Source organism: Saccopteryx bilineata, chromosome 1 (genome assembly GCF_036850765.1).
Source record: "Saccopteryx bilineata isolate mSacBil1 chromosome 1, mSacBil1_pri_phased_curated, whole genome shotgun sequence".
Lineage (NCBI taxonomy): Eukaryota > Metazoa > Chordata > Mammalia > Chiroptera > Emballonuridae > Saccopteryx > Saccopteryx bilineata.
The window spans coordinates 203,837,180-203,853,115 of NC_089490.1; the positions used below are offsets into that span (position 1 = coordinate 203,837,180).

At 46.0% G+C, this 15,936-nt stretch overlaps 1 protein-coding gene across 1 annotated transcript in view; it reads left to right on the top strand.

Moving 5' to 3' along the window:
• The window catches only part of TNIP3 (TNFAIP3 interacting protein 3), an 80,178-nt gene that overhangs the window by 41,643 nt on the left and 22,599 nt on the right, over nt 1-15,936 (top strand). Inside the window, exons 7-11 of the mRNA XM_066253479.1 lie at nt 3,367-3,486; nt 6,862-6,987; nt 8,413-8,463; nt 9,269-9,367; nt 12,261-12,321. Coding sequence (XP_066109576.1) covers nt 3,367-3,486; nt 6,862-6,987; nt 8,413-8,463; nt 9,269-9,367; nt 12,261-12,321 — 457 coding nt within the window. The remainder of the gene's footprint in view (nt 1-3,366; nt 3,487-6,861; nt 6,988-8,412; nt 8,464-9,268; nt 9,368-12,260; nt 12,322-15,936) is intronic.

Consider the following 15,936-nt stretch of genomic DNA (forward strand, 5'->3'; position numbering starts at 1 on the left):
TTTCTAACCCTCTTCACTAAAATGACCAACTCCACCTTGAGCAGCTTCCTCTGTAATTTCCCCGTGGAACTTATTGCTATCTAATAGTATATGTCTCATGTCTCATGTTTACTACCTTCTGTGTTTCTGGACTCCCCATCTCGACTGCAAGCTCAGGAGGAAGGGTGAGTTTTTGTAAGGCCCCCTTATCTGTTAGACAGATTGGGCACAGTGTTCAAGGCCCACAGGATGCTAGTGGGGGGGTCAGTGAATATGTTAATTCCTCTTAACATCAGAAGAATAAAGAAGAAAATTGAAGGTGGAAAACAGTGTTTCTGTATTAGTATTTATATACTGTCATCATCCTCTAAGAATGCAGTTATAAAGTATCACTCCAGTGTCTATTGATTGAAAAGATACAGAGAGACAGACACACAAAGACCAGGTTATAACGTGGCCCAGACTTGTCCTCGTTTGTCCTCTGCTGTGTCCCGGGGGCCTAGAACATGAACCCTGTTCACGGGAGGGTCTTAAATGTTTGCTGAATGGATAACTGAGTGGCTGAATGGATTTGGTTAGCTAGTACACAGGAGGTCCTATTACTCACTCTGGACCTGGGAAAACAAGAGATTCACGCATTAATGGGCGTAGCCCCTCATCTCTGAGTAGTGAGGAAAAATAAAAGGGGCCTTCAGGCCAGAATAATTTCATCCCATGTGTCCCTCTATAACTAAGACTGTCATTTAAAGCAACAGAAATATAGAATGATGCATCTGCATTATGAAACAGCTTTCTCATCTGAGCATATGCACTAGTGTCTAATGGAAGGTAAGGGGTTATTTCCCTAATTCACACAGTAAATTTTTTTTCCTTTTTTTTTTTTTTTTAACCATTTAACCATGTAATAAATAGAAGTTAGTGAGAATGCTGATTTGGGTGGCCGATCACTCACATTGTCCGTCACCACACAGAACTCAGGGCCCACCCTCCTTGGACAGCAGAAGGGGCATGCCAGTTTGGTCATTAACATATGGCTTTTAGAAGCTCACACCACTGTGTGTACTCAATTCAACCTATTTTCTTTGAAGGAAATACCCAAAGACATGGTTTGTCAAATTCTCTTTTTCTTTTTTGTGACAGAGACAGAGAGAGACAGAGAAAGGGACAGATAGGGACAGACAGACAGGAAGGGAGAGAGATAAGAAGCATCAATTCTTTGTTGAGGCACCTTAGTTGTTGACTGCTTTCTCATATGTGCCTTGACTGGGGGGCTACAGCAGAGTGCTGAAGCCAGCGACCTTGGGCTGCAAGCCAGCGACCTTTGGGCTCAAGCCAGCAGCCATGGGGTCATATCTATGATCTCACACTCAAGCCAAAGACCCCACATTCAAGCTGGGGAGCTGTGCTCAAGCCAGATGGACTGGCACTCAAACCGGCGACCTTGGGTTCTCGAACCTGAGTCCTCTGCATCCCAGTTCGACACTCTATCCACTGTGCCACTGCCTGGTCAGGCTTTGTCAAGTTCTAGAAGAGAAGCAGAGATGTTTAACTGAAGTGGGAGAGATTGCCTAAGGCTGTCAGCCAGTGCCACCTGTGGACAAACTCTGTTTGTCTGGGGGTCTCCTCGCTGTGAGATACGTGGACCTGTTTAGTATATCTGTACTGATACTCAATAACTCTCCTGCTCTTCTAGAATAGGTGACAGGTGTTGGTTCACGTAAGTAAAAAAAAACCCCAAGGTGGAATGAATGTCTTTAAACTCACCTTGCACTTGTGACTCATTTGCAAAATTACTAGAAGCCTGAGGAACGTGAAAGGTAGACCAGGAAATTCAAACCCACAAGAACAGTCTATGCCTAGGTGTAGGGCACGGCACCAGCACGTCTGAGGGGCTGACTCTCTTGGCTCTCCATCTCATACATACTGTACTGCTCACTAACATGTAAAAATGGAAACTATCATGGTATTTCCTAGAACTATGGAGCTTAGCAAAACATTTTTAACAGAGACCATGAATTAGAAAACAGCTTTTGTTGTATCTTTCAGTTCTTCCTGGAGGAAGAAAAAGTTCTTTTTCTCTTACAACTTCTTGAAAGTTGATATTTTTGTCAGGCTGAATGAGCAGCATTCACAGACACAAAGACATTCCATTACAGATGCCTAGACTGGCACACCTATTCAGGACCATACATTCGTGTCTCTTTTCTTACCCTTTATTATTACATCGTATGGAAATACAGGGAGGTACGTTACTAATAGTGTCATCAAAATGACACCATTGAAGCTACTCAAGAAACACAGAGGAAGTGAATTATTACAGCTCTGAAAGTGAACCTCTCTCATTGTATTGAGGACTCATCTGATAATAAGCATGTAGATGTGTATGTAGTGTGTGTGCTCTGAGACTGCACCAGGATGACGTGTATTCTGTCACGTTTTGGCATCCATTATATTAAACTCATCTCATGAACCAAAGGCCCTGGGAATAGAGGTGGTGTCGTTTACCTGATCTGACCAAGTAGCATGTACGCACGAGGGATCGCAGGCTAATGAGTGAGGATGATAACCCTGTTGGCAAATTTAAATCTCTCTTATTTCCTTCACCTCCTCACCCCAGAGAGAAAAACACCAAGTTGTTCTGAATGTCAAGAGAGCGGGGCACTTTCTCCATCCTGAATGAGTTACTGGGTGTCTTTACTAGGGAACCCTGTGAGTGTGGCTGGGCCTGGCGGGCCCTGTGAGGAGGACAGGGCAGGGCGGTACCCCTGGTGGAGCAGACGGTGAATCTGCATGGGCTGGCATTCCTGCGTGTTGACCTCTCTCCCGTGGGGTGCATGATTAGACAGCAGAACACTGCTCAAAATGTCATCTAGTTAAAAAAAAATGTCATTGGAGGAAAGCGGACTCTCAGACCCTACCTCCAGATTGACTGATTCCAGACCTGGAGGCCGTGCCCTGCAAGGGGAGTGTGTACTCTCCCCAGGGTGGGGGGATTCTGCTGCACCTGACATTGTGATCATTACTGCCAGAGTGTATATTTGACCAGGGCAGGGGACTCAGAGGAAGACAGAACCTGAGAGAAAGGGTATAGCTACGTCATCCTTTCGTGGTGGGCTAGGCAGAGGGGGCTTCACCAGCAAAGCACTTCGGAGTAACAGTGAGGGCCAGATAACATAAGCATTGTCGTGGAAAAGAGACCAATTCTGAAAGAAAATATTATATGTATACATAAGCTAGAAAATCGGAAAGAAAAAAGTCATTCAGCCAAGAAAGTAGCATTGAAAGAGAACTTCTACCACATGGGTGTGTGTCAGATGACTGTGACAATTATAGAGGAATTCTTACCCTGTAACTTTAGACCAACAGTGCACTTATCCTGTAACATAGGCTCTTCAGGATGCCTTGAAAATCGAGTGTTCTTCATTTCCTGAGGACGGTTTGCGGAAGCCTGAACGAGAGTGCAGCTGTGAGGAGCTGAGAATGGAAATGGAAGTCCTCAAGCAGCAGGTGAGACACTGGACGGAGGCGCATGATCGCGGGCAGGGAGAGAGCGTGGGGCCCACGGACTGGCACCTCTGGACATTCTGGGGAGTTTGCTCTTTTAAAACGTATAGAAGGCTTTTGCGTTTACTTTCATTAGAATTATCTAATGTTAAAGCTTCTTGGGAGAACACAGATCAGCTAGTCTAGCTCACACTTTTTACAAGGAGGTATTAAGGGTCCGATGGGTTCAATGGCTTGCCCAAGATCATACTGATGACCCTTCCAGGATGATTCTGTGAGCACTGGGTCCAGAGAGTTTCAGACAGGTGTGACTTATTTTGCAAACACTATTAAATCCAACTCTGCACCTTCTCAGAAAATGGTGGCCACTGGGCTGTTAGGTTGCAGCTTCTGGCCTCCGGGCCTGTATGGCCAGTGGCCACCACCATTGTGGCCATGCAGGTTCCCATTGAATTTGGACAGACAGAAAAGAAACAGTGGAGCCAAAAAATGGTGGGCCATTCCTTTTATTAAAGTTTCGCACCAGCCAACAAGCAAACACACAGGGCTCCCAAAGCCACTGACACATTCTCCAGTTCCACAACCAGGAGAATTCTCTCCGGTTTCTCCTAGAATCAAAGGCCCCACCAACATAAGAGGAGCTCACAAAGCCCCTCAGTTCTGGTTCCCCATCTGCACACCTTCTCTCTCCCTGCCAACATGGCTTCTTCTTCAGCACCCTGTATTCTCTCTGCTCTCACTCTGCAAACATGGCTTCTTTCTGCCTCTTCTCCATCTTCTCTCTTTTCAAAACTTTCTGGTTTGAAAACCTCTCCTCCAGCAAACATTAGCAAGACAGTGGCCCTTCCCAAGCAGGAAGGTAATTTGCAATTTCACAGACCACATATACCTGACACTGCCCAGCCCCCAACGCAAACTATAAGCGAGCAAACATGAAAATCATATTTTACAAACTTATTTGACCAACAGGGCCTTTGAATCATGAGGGCAATTTGAGAGGCAACACTCCGCATGGCTGATAATCATTGAAGAGCCAAACCCGCTCTTCTGCCCCTGCAGAGCCCCCCCCCAGCCATTCCCTGATGCCCAATGGACTGCTCCCCCACTCACCAGCCTCACTGCTGCCAAGCGGCCTGCGAGAGGAAGGGGGTGTTCTCTCCCGACTTCTGCACGTAGGGCTGTGGGGGTGTAGGAGGGCCTCGGCAACCTGGGTCTCAGTATAGTCCTACCTGCTGGAGCTGGACTGGCTAAAGGGTCGCCCATACACATCTCACCTCCCTTCCCGTGAGAGGTTAAGTTGGCCAGCGTAGGCTCAGGGCTGCAAAGTTCACAGCGACAGGGGCATAGAGGGACTCCAGCCCCAGAAGCACACGCTATCAATAACGCATTAGCCGCTGGGGAGAGGGGGTCACAGAAGGAAGGGCTGGGAAGTATTTTTTTTTTCTGATGTCCCTGGGTATAGTTATGTTGGCTGTTTGTCTCTGAGCAAGTGCCAATTACAAGGATTCTTGATGGAAAACACAAAAGAACTGAGCGATCATTGTGTTGTTGTTGTGGTGGACTTTGGTTGTTACTTCATAAGAAGTAGCCAGCTTGTAAATCAAAACTATTCAGAGCTCTTGATGGTCAAGTTAGATTTTCTTGTCTATGAACCCCATTTAAATAATCTGCTTATTTATAGCTTAAAAAATAACCCCCGTGCAGAGAGTAAGGTGGTATTCCTTGTTGGAGGTCGGCCTGATCCTCAACCCTGAAAGCAGCATGGGCGCTAGCCAGGCTTCCTCTGGAAACAGTGCTGCTTCTGGTCAGACGTTAGGGTCATGTGATGCTCTCATATACACGGCACACGAGAGCCACCGTCACGCGTGGAGTTACAGCAGTGGTGCAAGGTCATTTCCATATGATGTAGACAGTGACAGCTGTTCTTTCTTTTTCCCATAATCCCCAAGAGCAGACCAGAATGAATGTCCTGATTCGTGATGTTTTGCTAACCTTCTGCACACTCGTTTTGAACCATGCATATTTTCAACTGGACACCCACCACCATGGCATCACCCAGTGCCACATGAAACACGCAAGAGTTTAAATTCACCGAGAAGCTGTGCTAGAGTCTGGGTCACCTGAGTAAAGGGATGCCATCCCTCTCAGTGCCCTGCTCAACTGTGATCGGAGGGGCTTCCCCCCATTTCAAATGCCTCTAGTAACTGTGTACAGGGCATTTGTTTAACTGTGTCTGAAAGTGAACGTTGGGTCTCTACCAAAACAACAACAACAGCAGCAGCACAAATGTCAGCTTGGCTGGGGGTGGTTTCCTTGCAGTTGTGGAGAAGAAAGCCTTAAAAACTAAATGTGCATATCTGCCTCTAAGTCTACATAAAATGTTTCATTTCTTCCTCACTTGTCTATTACAATTTTGATGTATTATTGTTGACTTAAAATGGATAACCCTCTGGTGAAAACTTGCTGCACTCTTGGTGATGAAGGTGTAATGTGCATTGGTGTTACCAGACAGAATTCTAACTGCTAGTTCCAACAGAAGCTGTAATTTAAATCATGGCCTTGGAGGGGGTGGGGATTTCCTCTGCTTCCTTCCCAAAGCTTAATTTACTTTCACAGCTCCAAGTCCTCATCCTCCAGCTGATAGTCAACACTATGCCCATTAAAAACAACGGTAGTTAAATCTGGTTTTCTTTTTGGTGTGCTGACTTTTCTGGAATATTCGGAGTAGCTCAGGAGAGGTGTTCCACTGAAATATGACTATGTTTCTCTTCTCTTCTTTTTTTTTTTTTTTTTTAATAATTTACCTCCAAAATTCCGGAAGCCACACCTGTGAAAACTTTTGAACAAGCACATCTTGCTTTTCCTCCTATGTGAGCCTTTTGTTTCAAGTTCAACTTATAATTTATGTTTGGAAAGGGCATGTCAGTATGTCATGGTTTGACTTTCCAGGTATGGTTAGTGCTCTGTCTTTTAGGATGCCATGCGGTATTCCTGCATCTGAGCTTTGTGCTGGAGATGGGTGGCTTGCTCGAACACAGTGACACTTAAACACTGAAAGAGGTCACTGCGATAATGGGATATGCAGCCAAATAGTGGATGAGGACCATTTTTCTGGAGTATCCATGTTAATACTCGACATCTGAATTCATGGGTCATGCTCAAGAAGGAAAAACATTGAGAACTGCCATTCTAAACAAAGAGAAAGATACAGTGATGGCCCTGTGGGTTAGGATGGCGCCCCATCATGAAAGAAAGAGTCACAAAAAGGGGATAGAAATGCCACAGGTCGGACAAGCTCAGGAAACACCGCTTCTGAAATCCCACAAACAACTTCCGAGCAAAGAAAGCTAACAGTAACAGCACGTTCATGTTTCCTAGGTGGAAATATATGAAGAGGACTTCCGAAGGGAGCGCTCAGACCGAGAAAGACTCAATCAAGAGAAAGAAGAGCTACAGAAAGTTAATAAAATTTCTCAATCCCAGTTGAACAGGCTGAAGTCTAAGGTACACATCAAAACAAAGTGACCTTGCCTGACCGGTGGTGGCGCAGTGGGTAAAAGCATCGACCTGGAACACTGAGGTTGCCGGTTCAAAACCCTGGGCTTCCCTGGTCAAGGCACATATGGGAGTTGATGCTTTCTAATCCTCCCTCCCTTCTCTCTCTGTCTCTGTCTCTCTCTGTCTCTAAAATGAATAAATAAAATCTAAAACAAAACAAAAATACAATGTGATCTTTGCCGGCACATTCGAATCATTCTTTCATTCTCTCACTTAAGAAAATAATCTCAAGACTCAAGAAAAATATCAATCTTTGGGTTCTGTTCATTGACATAGGATTTTTTGCTTTTTTTCTTTTTCTTTTTTTTATTTTTGAGAGGTTAGCACCTGGGATGAAACCATTCTTAAACAATATTGTAAGGAATTTAAAACACCTGGCTATTTCTTTCAACTGAAGTACAGTAAGGAGTTACCCAGCAGTAGGACTCCAAAGTCTTTATTATAAAGTCTAATTCTTTTTATCTTTTTCTCAAAATATTTATTTTGGTAGAATGAGAGTTGACCTACCTGGTACTCCAATTCAAATCTCCAGCTTAGGGAAGTTGTGTCTAAATTCTTGTCTTTTTCTTTGAAGGGCTATGTTGGAATGTCCCTGCCTTCCAAAAGCACACATATTTCCAAATGTCATTTATATAGCTAGTGAAACTCAGAATTTCCTTCAGCAGGTTCAAAGATTAAATGTAACTGAAGCACTCTCAAGAAAGCCAGATAATGTTAGCCAGCTTACTGGAATAGAATATATTAAATGTAGTCAGCACACTTCAATTAAGTGTGACAGAATATATTCAAAGTAGATGCAGGAAGTTACCATGATGGATGAGTATTGTTGTTAATAAGAAAAGTGTAGCTAACACCATGTTGGCTTGAGAAAAGAAAATGAACTGCAAAATATTTGATTTGCTAGATATACAGTGCCTTTCAACAAATAGGAAGTTGTCGTACGACTTGCGGTGACGTTTGTGGAGTGTGACACTGTGGAAGCCTCTGAATGTGTAGCTAATTCCAGTTACAGTCAATAAGCAGTAGAAGCTGTTTCTGTATCCATATCTACATCTACATCTATCTATCTATCTATCTATCTATCTATCTATCTACCTATCTATATATCTATATCTATATATCTATATCTAAATATATCAACCTAAAATCGTGAAGTAGAATGGCCCCAAACAAACTTAACTTGGAAATTTCAAGATAGAGCCAATGCATGTCTAGAAAACCCAAACTCAGCTGTTTTCCTTGGCATTACCATTATCCATGGTCTACGTGCCTCAGCGTCTGCGCGCAGGACTGACAGCTGGGTTGAGGGGAGGTTTGGAACTAGCCACTGAGACTCCATCTGATAAACAAGCACCTTTGTTTTGTCCACAGATAAAAGCGTGTCAGATGGAGAAAGAAAAAGTAGAAAAGCAATTAAAACAGGTATGTGAACCCTTACCTAAATTCACCAAGCCTCTTCCCAGGGTTTCAATGCTCACATTTATCTCCAAGGACAGATATTCCTCAGAGTCCCAATTAAAGGCACAGCACATGCTTTTCATTCTCAGCCAACATGGCAGTGGCTGGAGAGTTAGTTCTTGGGGTCCCTCTCCCCTAACACTCACGGACTTGGGCAGAGCACGTGACCGGGACCACACGCCTTGGTGTGTGTTTACACACAGGGAGATCCCTGCGCAGACCCACAAACATCTGGGAAATACATTTCCTTGGTATTCTTGATGTGGCTTAGGAAAACTGCAACGAAGACCTATTTGCGTCTTCTGAGAAAAGTGCATATCTTGTTGGGAACTGACACATTTTGTACTGTTACCCCATCGGTTCTCTAGTAGCCCTAACACTGGTCACCTATTTTCTACTCGCTCTCTGGGCTTCGGTCATGCCGTGAGGGTCTCCGGTTGCGAGGGAAGAAAACTTGCTATGGCTCAATGGCTGGTTCTTCTTAAGTGAGAATCCTCTCTGAAGATGACTCAGAAACATAAAAAAGTTAACTCTCTAAACCCTTCAGGTCTTTCCAATTCCTCCAAAATTAGAAGGTAATGATAGTTTCACCTGACGTAAATTTGGCCCTGGGACCACTCTGACCTGCCTGCTATTCTGAGTTAGGCTCACGCCAGAGTTGGGCTAAACCTTCAGAGTGGAAGCAGACCCTGTGGTCATATAAAGCTAATGCCAGCGTGAGTCCCCACTTGCACCCACTCCCGGTGACCCACGGCCTTCTTCTCCTCAGGTGTATTTCCCAACCTGTTGCTGCGGCTCGGGCTGCCAGCCGCTAGACCCGTGCTGCCCTCCTGGCCCCGTGGCCACGCAGGGTCTAGAGAAGCACCCAGTAAGTAAGAACTCTCCCTTACCCCTTAAGTACATACTTGGTACTCTGTTTTGATGACATCTCTTTCTGGAATTTTGGCACAGAGTCTCTGCGTTATCTCAGCCCCTAATTTGCAGAGTGACAGGGTCCACGTCCACTGCCATGAACTTGGCAGTACTGTGTTCACAGGACACATAGATATCAATATGAGCTGCAAGGCATGAAACTGAGCTATAATTCCTCGAACACGTAGACCACGTTTTAGGTGGGTCATGGCAAACGACAAACCTGACCTTCCTGAGAGGACGTGTGTGTGTGTGTGTGTGTGTGTGTGTGTGTGTGTGTAAAGAAAAGCAAAGTGAATAAGGACAAAAATAGTCTGAGAGATTTTTTTTTCCTGTGGTAAACTTATATAGAACTACTGTGGGTGGCCCTGCCTCTGGGCAAAATAGTTTCTGATGTCCCGTTTAAAAGATAGTCTTAAAAGGATCCTGAGAAAAAGTGACCCACTCCTATGGCTCTCCACAGTGGTGTCTAACCCAAGAGAAGGGGAATGAACAGTGGGACAATTACTTGTGAGCAGGACAGTTTTGTACAGTCCGCCAAATGGAGTCAGCTGCCACGCCTCCTCCCTCCCCTTCTCAGGAGCAGTACTCCCCCCACACTCCCCCACAGCCCTCGACCCCACGACCTCAATGCATCAGCCTCCATAAGACAGAATCTTTCTACAGGGGGAAAAAAAAAGAATATGCATTTTTCTATGTTTTGCACGTGGTCAGACAACTCCCTTTGTTTTCATTCACCATGTTTCTAATCTGGCAAAGTATTTGAGACTTTTTAACTGGGTTTTCCTAGCAGAGCACCTCCGGAGAGCGTGACCCTCCTGATCCTGTAGTTTTGTATTTGAATGTGACTTCCAGCCCCTTCTCCTATCCCTGGGTGGCCCCGGGGTGGTCAGGGTTTTGTTAGCCTCTTCCCTCACACTGGTGTGGGACACAGCACACTGCTGAGAATGTGGCTCTGCTGCTTCAGAAGTGTCCTTCCCTCTGCCCCCCGCCCGTCAACTCAGTTTTCTTCTGTGTACATTTCAGTCTCAACAGATACATTCCCAGAAACTTCCCAATGCAGCGATGATTCCATACATATATATGTCATCATTTTATATATATAACTTATATATTTATATTTATATTTACATTTATATAACATGGAAGTAACTTAATACTGTGGTAACTATAAAGAGATAGAAATTGACTTAGAAGCGAGCTCCGACAGTTTGGGGAATTGGAAAGAATAGTCTTGTGATGGATGGATTAGCTAGAAAACCCACGAGTCATTCAAGTTGATCTAGCAGTAAAAATGACCATTTCCTTCAAATATTCCTTCACGGGAAGATGGTAGGAATTCGCCTGCCATCACAGCTCATCAAACATTCCCCATCAGTTACAGGAGGCAAGGCGGTCAAATTGCATCCTATGATCACTGCCTTAAGGTCTGTGTTTGAAAATAAAAGATTCCGAGCCATGTCTGACAGCCTCCGTGGGCAAGCAGGAGTTCAGTAAGCCAAGTCTCGTGGGTGTAACAGTGGAATTTACAAAGATGCCCAGAATGGGTTTGACATCACTATGTCATGCTAGTCTCTCAGCCCGAGTTCAAGCCTCTATGGGAACGTTTGTAAAATTGCGGCACGCCCAATTCTTCTTTTGGCCACTCTCCTGGAATGTCAGACCAAGGCCCACATCCCTTATCCTACGAGCTGTTATTTGAGATGTCTAAAAATAAACGAGGAGATAAAAAAACCAGAGGTGATCACTTCCTCTTTCAACTATTTTTGTACCGAAAGCAGCCAAGGGCAGAGGGGTCTGAGAGGCAGTCGAGTGGGGGTCAGGCCATGCTAAATGCTGCTTTCTAGGGTCTGGCCAGAGATGTGACACTTGGGCCACCCCGTGGCTGCTTCCTCTGTCACACTGTTAGAGACAGTCCCCCCTGCCCCCCCCCCCCCACCACTCCTTTTCAAGAGGTTACTGAGTAAGAGAAGGTAGGGCCATACACCAGGTGCCCTGGGGAGACAGAGGAGACAGGGCTGAGCACTTGGAGCAAAAAGACAGAACAACCTCGCAGGCAGGTCAAGCCAAGGCTGCCCTGTACCCAGAGGTTCAGTGCAGAGAGACAGACCTTGGCACGGTATCTTGAAATCCTGGCCCATCGCTTCTGATGTATGCCGTGCAACTTATGTGACGTGTTCCCTGGTGCTCTGAGCGGGTGTGAACCCAGGAGAAAGTCCCCAGAAGAAAAGCCAGTTCTGTCCTCTTGTCTCACAGCCTCTCTAGTCTGAGCCACCGGAGCCAGAGACAGCGGCAGGTGTGGCAGATGGGTCCCGTGTTTCCATGCTGAGCCTCTGCAAGCCACGTTCCCCTTGTCACGGCTCAGATCTCTCCCTTGATCCCCCAGAAAACACTAGACTTGTCACTTTTTCCCCCCGCAGTCTCCCCATTGCCTCCTGTGTGATGGTTTTTTGTTTTTAAGTGGATATTTGTTGATAGTAAATGGCTCTGTTTTCTTTATGGGCTCTAGTACGTTTTACAGAAGTGTTTATACTTCTGCAGACATCTAAGACTCATCTGTTTGGAAAAAAGCAAATACTGCCACCACCCCAAAGCACTCAGTTCTGGCCTTACAGAGAGTGGGTATAGGAGGGGGTAGTCAGGAGATGGTCACGGGGGTTTGGGGGGTGGGGGTGGGGGTGGGGCTTAGAGAGGCAACAGAGAGGAGCAAGTCAGCCACCCGGTCGGGGTGAAAACGACACTGCGTGGCCCACGCCAGGAAAGCCACAGAGCCTAATTATAGCCATCATGTGCCACGATGCTCCGTTTGAAGTCCATATTGTTATAATCATGCTTCTTGTTCTGCACAGCCGGACTCTCAGTGGCATGCTCCTGACCCGTTTCCACCAGCTGTGCAGCATCAGGCGAATGGTAAGACCCAGCTGGACCGAGCGTCCTTTCATGTTTTCCCTCTAATGGATCATTTTGGGGGCGGGGGGGGGGCTTCCTCAGCACACGCTTCCGCGTACTCGGGGAGGACCCGCTCTCAAGTTACACGCCACACACGGCTCTGATCAGACGTACCCAGGGTTAGCGTCAGCACCTTGAGAGGAAGAGAAGGTTTGAGGGCGGCAATGCCCGGGTTCTTGGGTCTCGGTTCTGGCTCCCGTTGCCATCCCAGCCTCGGAGTCCACGTTCCCCATCTGGAGTCCTGGAGTGAAAGCTCTGAGCAGAGTCGTGTTGTAATAACAACAAGGCTCTGTGATTCCTCTCCAGAGGCCAGATGCACACCCACCCTTCCAGGTGGCATGGGCTCTGCAGATGGTTTAAATGTCCCTGGCAGATGGACAGAGGAAACAGAAGACTCAGAACTGGCTCCCTAAGGCCCAGACCTCAGGCTCCAGCTCAGGCCAGGGTTGCCCACGCGCACCCACCGCTGAGGATGCTGGAAAAACTAAAAAGTCACTGAGGAGGTGGTCACGACAGAAAGGGCTCTTTCATCTTATTTTTCTTTGGTTCACCCCGCCCCTTCTTGGCTGAACCTGCTCTCCTTCCTTCTGAGTATCCCTCTGGTCTCGCGGGGCCTCCCAGGAGTGGGCTGTCTCAACGGGGCTGTAATGACCGAGCTATAATCATAACCCCACTCCCCTCCTCCATGTTGTCCACAGTCAGCGGTGCACAGAAGGAAAGCCTCAGAGGACACATGCCTCTGTCCCTAAGCTACCCGTGTCCGGAGATAGGACTCTATCAGCAAAAGCTGAAGAGGCGCCATCTTCCAACATCAGGCCTCCCTTGACCTGTGATCTCACTCAGTCCAGAGCTGAGATCACAGAACTCGAGTTTCCAGTGCAAGGAGTCCAGGCTGGAGGTAGAAAGAAGGAGTCAAGGATACCCCGTGCAGTCTGACAGGTGGGGAAGCCCCCACATCCAAGGGCTGCTCGTGGTAGCCTATGTGCAAGGAGCCATGTGAATACTCCTGGGGTCATGCAGTACACAGCTCAGACAGCTGGGCGTGGTGGCATTGGGAGAGGCCAGTGCCTTGGCTTATCGTAGTGTTGTAGGGCAAGATAAAATGTGAAAACTCTATCATAAAGTGTCTAGCTGGGTACTTATCAAGACACAGCAGGCTCTCTCTTTTCTCTGTTTTCTACTGCAAATCTAACCATCGGGTTTAATGACATCCTTAGGTTCTGGCCGCCACGGAGATCTTTTATTAGAAAGGCATACTGTGAACCAGAGGGGCTGTGGCATCCTCTCTGTGGTTTTGAAACAGTTTAATAGCTGAGTTGTCACCTGATTACAATTTTCCATTTTGTATCAGTTTGGAATAGTCAAGAGATTTTCTTCCTGAGTTGAAGTTTGTTTGATCACAAGAAAATGCAATTGCTCAGAAAAGAATTCAGTAACATCATAAATCCAGGTCTATATCACTGTTGGATTCTTCCTGGAGCAATGTTAGAGAAGCTAATAATTACACAAAATAGAAATGAACCAAGATGAGCACCAGAAACTAAATAAATCATGTAAAAAATAAAATTTTTTTTTTATAGTTAGTATATGAGACCTACTGCTTTTTATCTCCTTAGGAAGAAATATAATGAGTTTGGTGATGTATAAACATGCTGTGTGTGGCTACGGGTGTGAAATTAACATAAAAAATAAGCTTCTATTATGGACTAACCTAAGTGTTTTTAAGACATTGCTTTACTCTTCACAACAGGACTCTGAAGTAGGTTTTATTATTACACGATCATACAAACGAGGGAGCTGGGGCTTGGAGACCTAAATTAACATGCCTACCTTACCTTTAGTTAAGATTCATCCCTGGGGCCCTGGCCGGTTGGCTCAGTGGTAGAGCATTGGCCTGGTGTGCAGAAGTCCTGGGTTCGATTCCCAGCCAGGGCACACAGGAGAGGCACCCATCTGCTTCTCTACCCTACCCCTCTCCTTCCTCTCTGTCTCTCTCTTCCACTCCCACAGCCAAGGCTCCATTGGAGCAAAGTTGGCCCCAGGCACTGAGGATGGCTCCATGGCCTCTGCCTCAGGCGCTAGAATGACTCCAGTTGCAACAGAGCAACAGCCCAGATGGGCAGAGCATCGCTTCCTGGTGGGCATGCGAGGTGGATCTTGCTCAGGCACATGCGGGAGTCTGTCTGACTGCCTCCCTGCTTCTAACTTCAGGGAAAAAAAAAAAAAAAAAGATTCAGCCCTGGGTTTAAACTCCACCTCCACGTGTGCTTTGAATCACACTCAATGGGGCCCTGGAAAACTTAGCCCGGTGGCTATATTAAAATTTCCTAAAACAATAGATAGAAAAAACGAGAATGGGAGCTTACACTCGGCTAACTATGTGACGGGGACTCCACGCCCAGCCCTCTCTTCTTCCTGTGCACTCACAGCACGTGCCGCCCACGCTGTTCATCTGACATTGAGATCATCACAGGGGACCCGCCTGGCACTGTGTGACATTAAGTGTGGGATCAGTGCATCACTCAGCTGTGCCAGGGTGTCCCTGGTGGAACCTGACCGGGTGGCTCTGTTGCCATTTGGAAACCTTTCCTTTCCTTCCCAGCACAGCTCTGCAGCCTGCGGCTGAGTCTCCGCAGCAGGACAGGCGCTGGCGGTGGGGAGGGGACCACCAGAGAAAGGACTGGCTTACTCAGAGACCTACCTGTTTGGGGCTCCCGGGGCCCCTCTTCTGGCTTCCAAAGCTGATGCTGTTTCAGAGCACAATCGGGTTGTGAGAACTGGCAGATGCTCTGAGATCAGCCTCGTCACAGATGTCTCATGGGCTGTCATCTTGATCCAGTAGTGACTGTTGGCTTTGAGGTTTCTTTTTTGTTTTTTGGGTTTGTTTTTTTTTGGGGGGGGGTTCACTTCATTGGAAAACTCCTTTTGATTGGTAGGTCCAACCCAATTGCTCAGATTCTTAAAAATAATTTTGTGGTACGGATGGTTAAGCAAATAGGGGTTTAGAAATCTTTTCTGATACAGATCATGTTCAAACAGCACTCATTGTTTTCTTATATGACCATTATGTTTAGACCTCACTCTTCAAGAATATAGTACCAGTCAAGATACTTTATATTTTGAGGTACAAATAAGAAAATTCAAGCAACGGAAGGAAAAAAAATGAGTGGAAAAATTAGACTCTTTCTCTGATAAACTGTAAACAAAAATTATTTTGTAAAACTCCTCTACGTTTCATTCATATTAGCACTTAAAATACATTATGTTGATGCAACCATGGTCCTTTCAGGAATGTGAATATTTAAATTAATATAATTAGTGTGTATACTAAGTTGTCCTAGTTTTCAGTTCTTATTCACCTCCTATGGCTGCCAACAAATTTGCTTTTCTGACCCCAATCTCAGAAGCATGTTGTATTTTTATCCTACTGTCTTCCCCTTGTAACTAGTCCTCTTCAACCTAGTTTCACCCAAAATAGTGGCTCTGATGTCCCTACATTGAGTGTTTGTGGAACAATAAGAAGCCTTGTGATTTTTGACAGGCACAGAGGGGAAAAGGTGACTGAATGTCTATGAC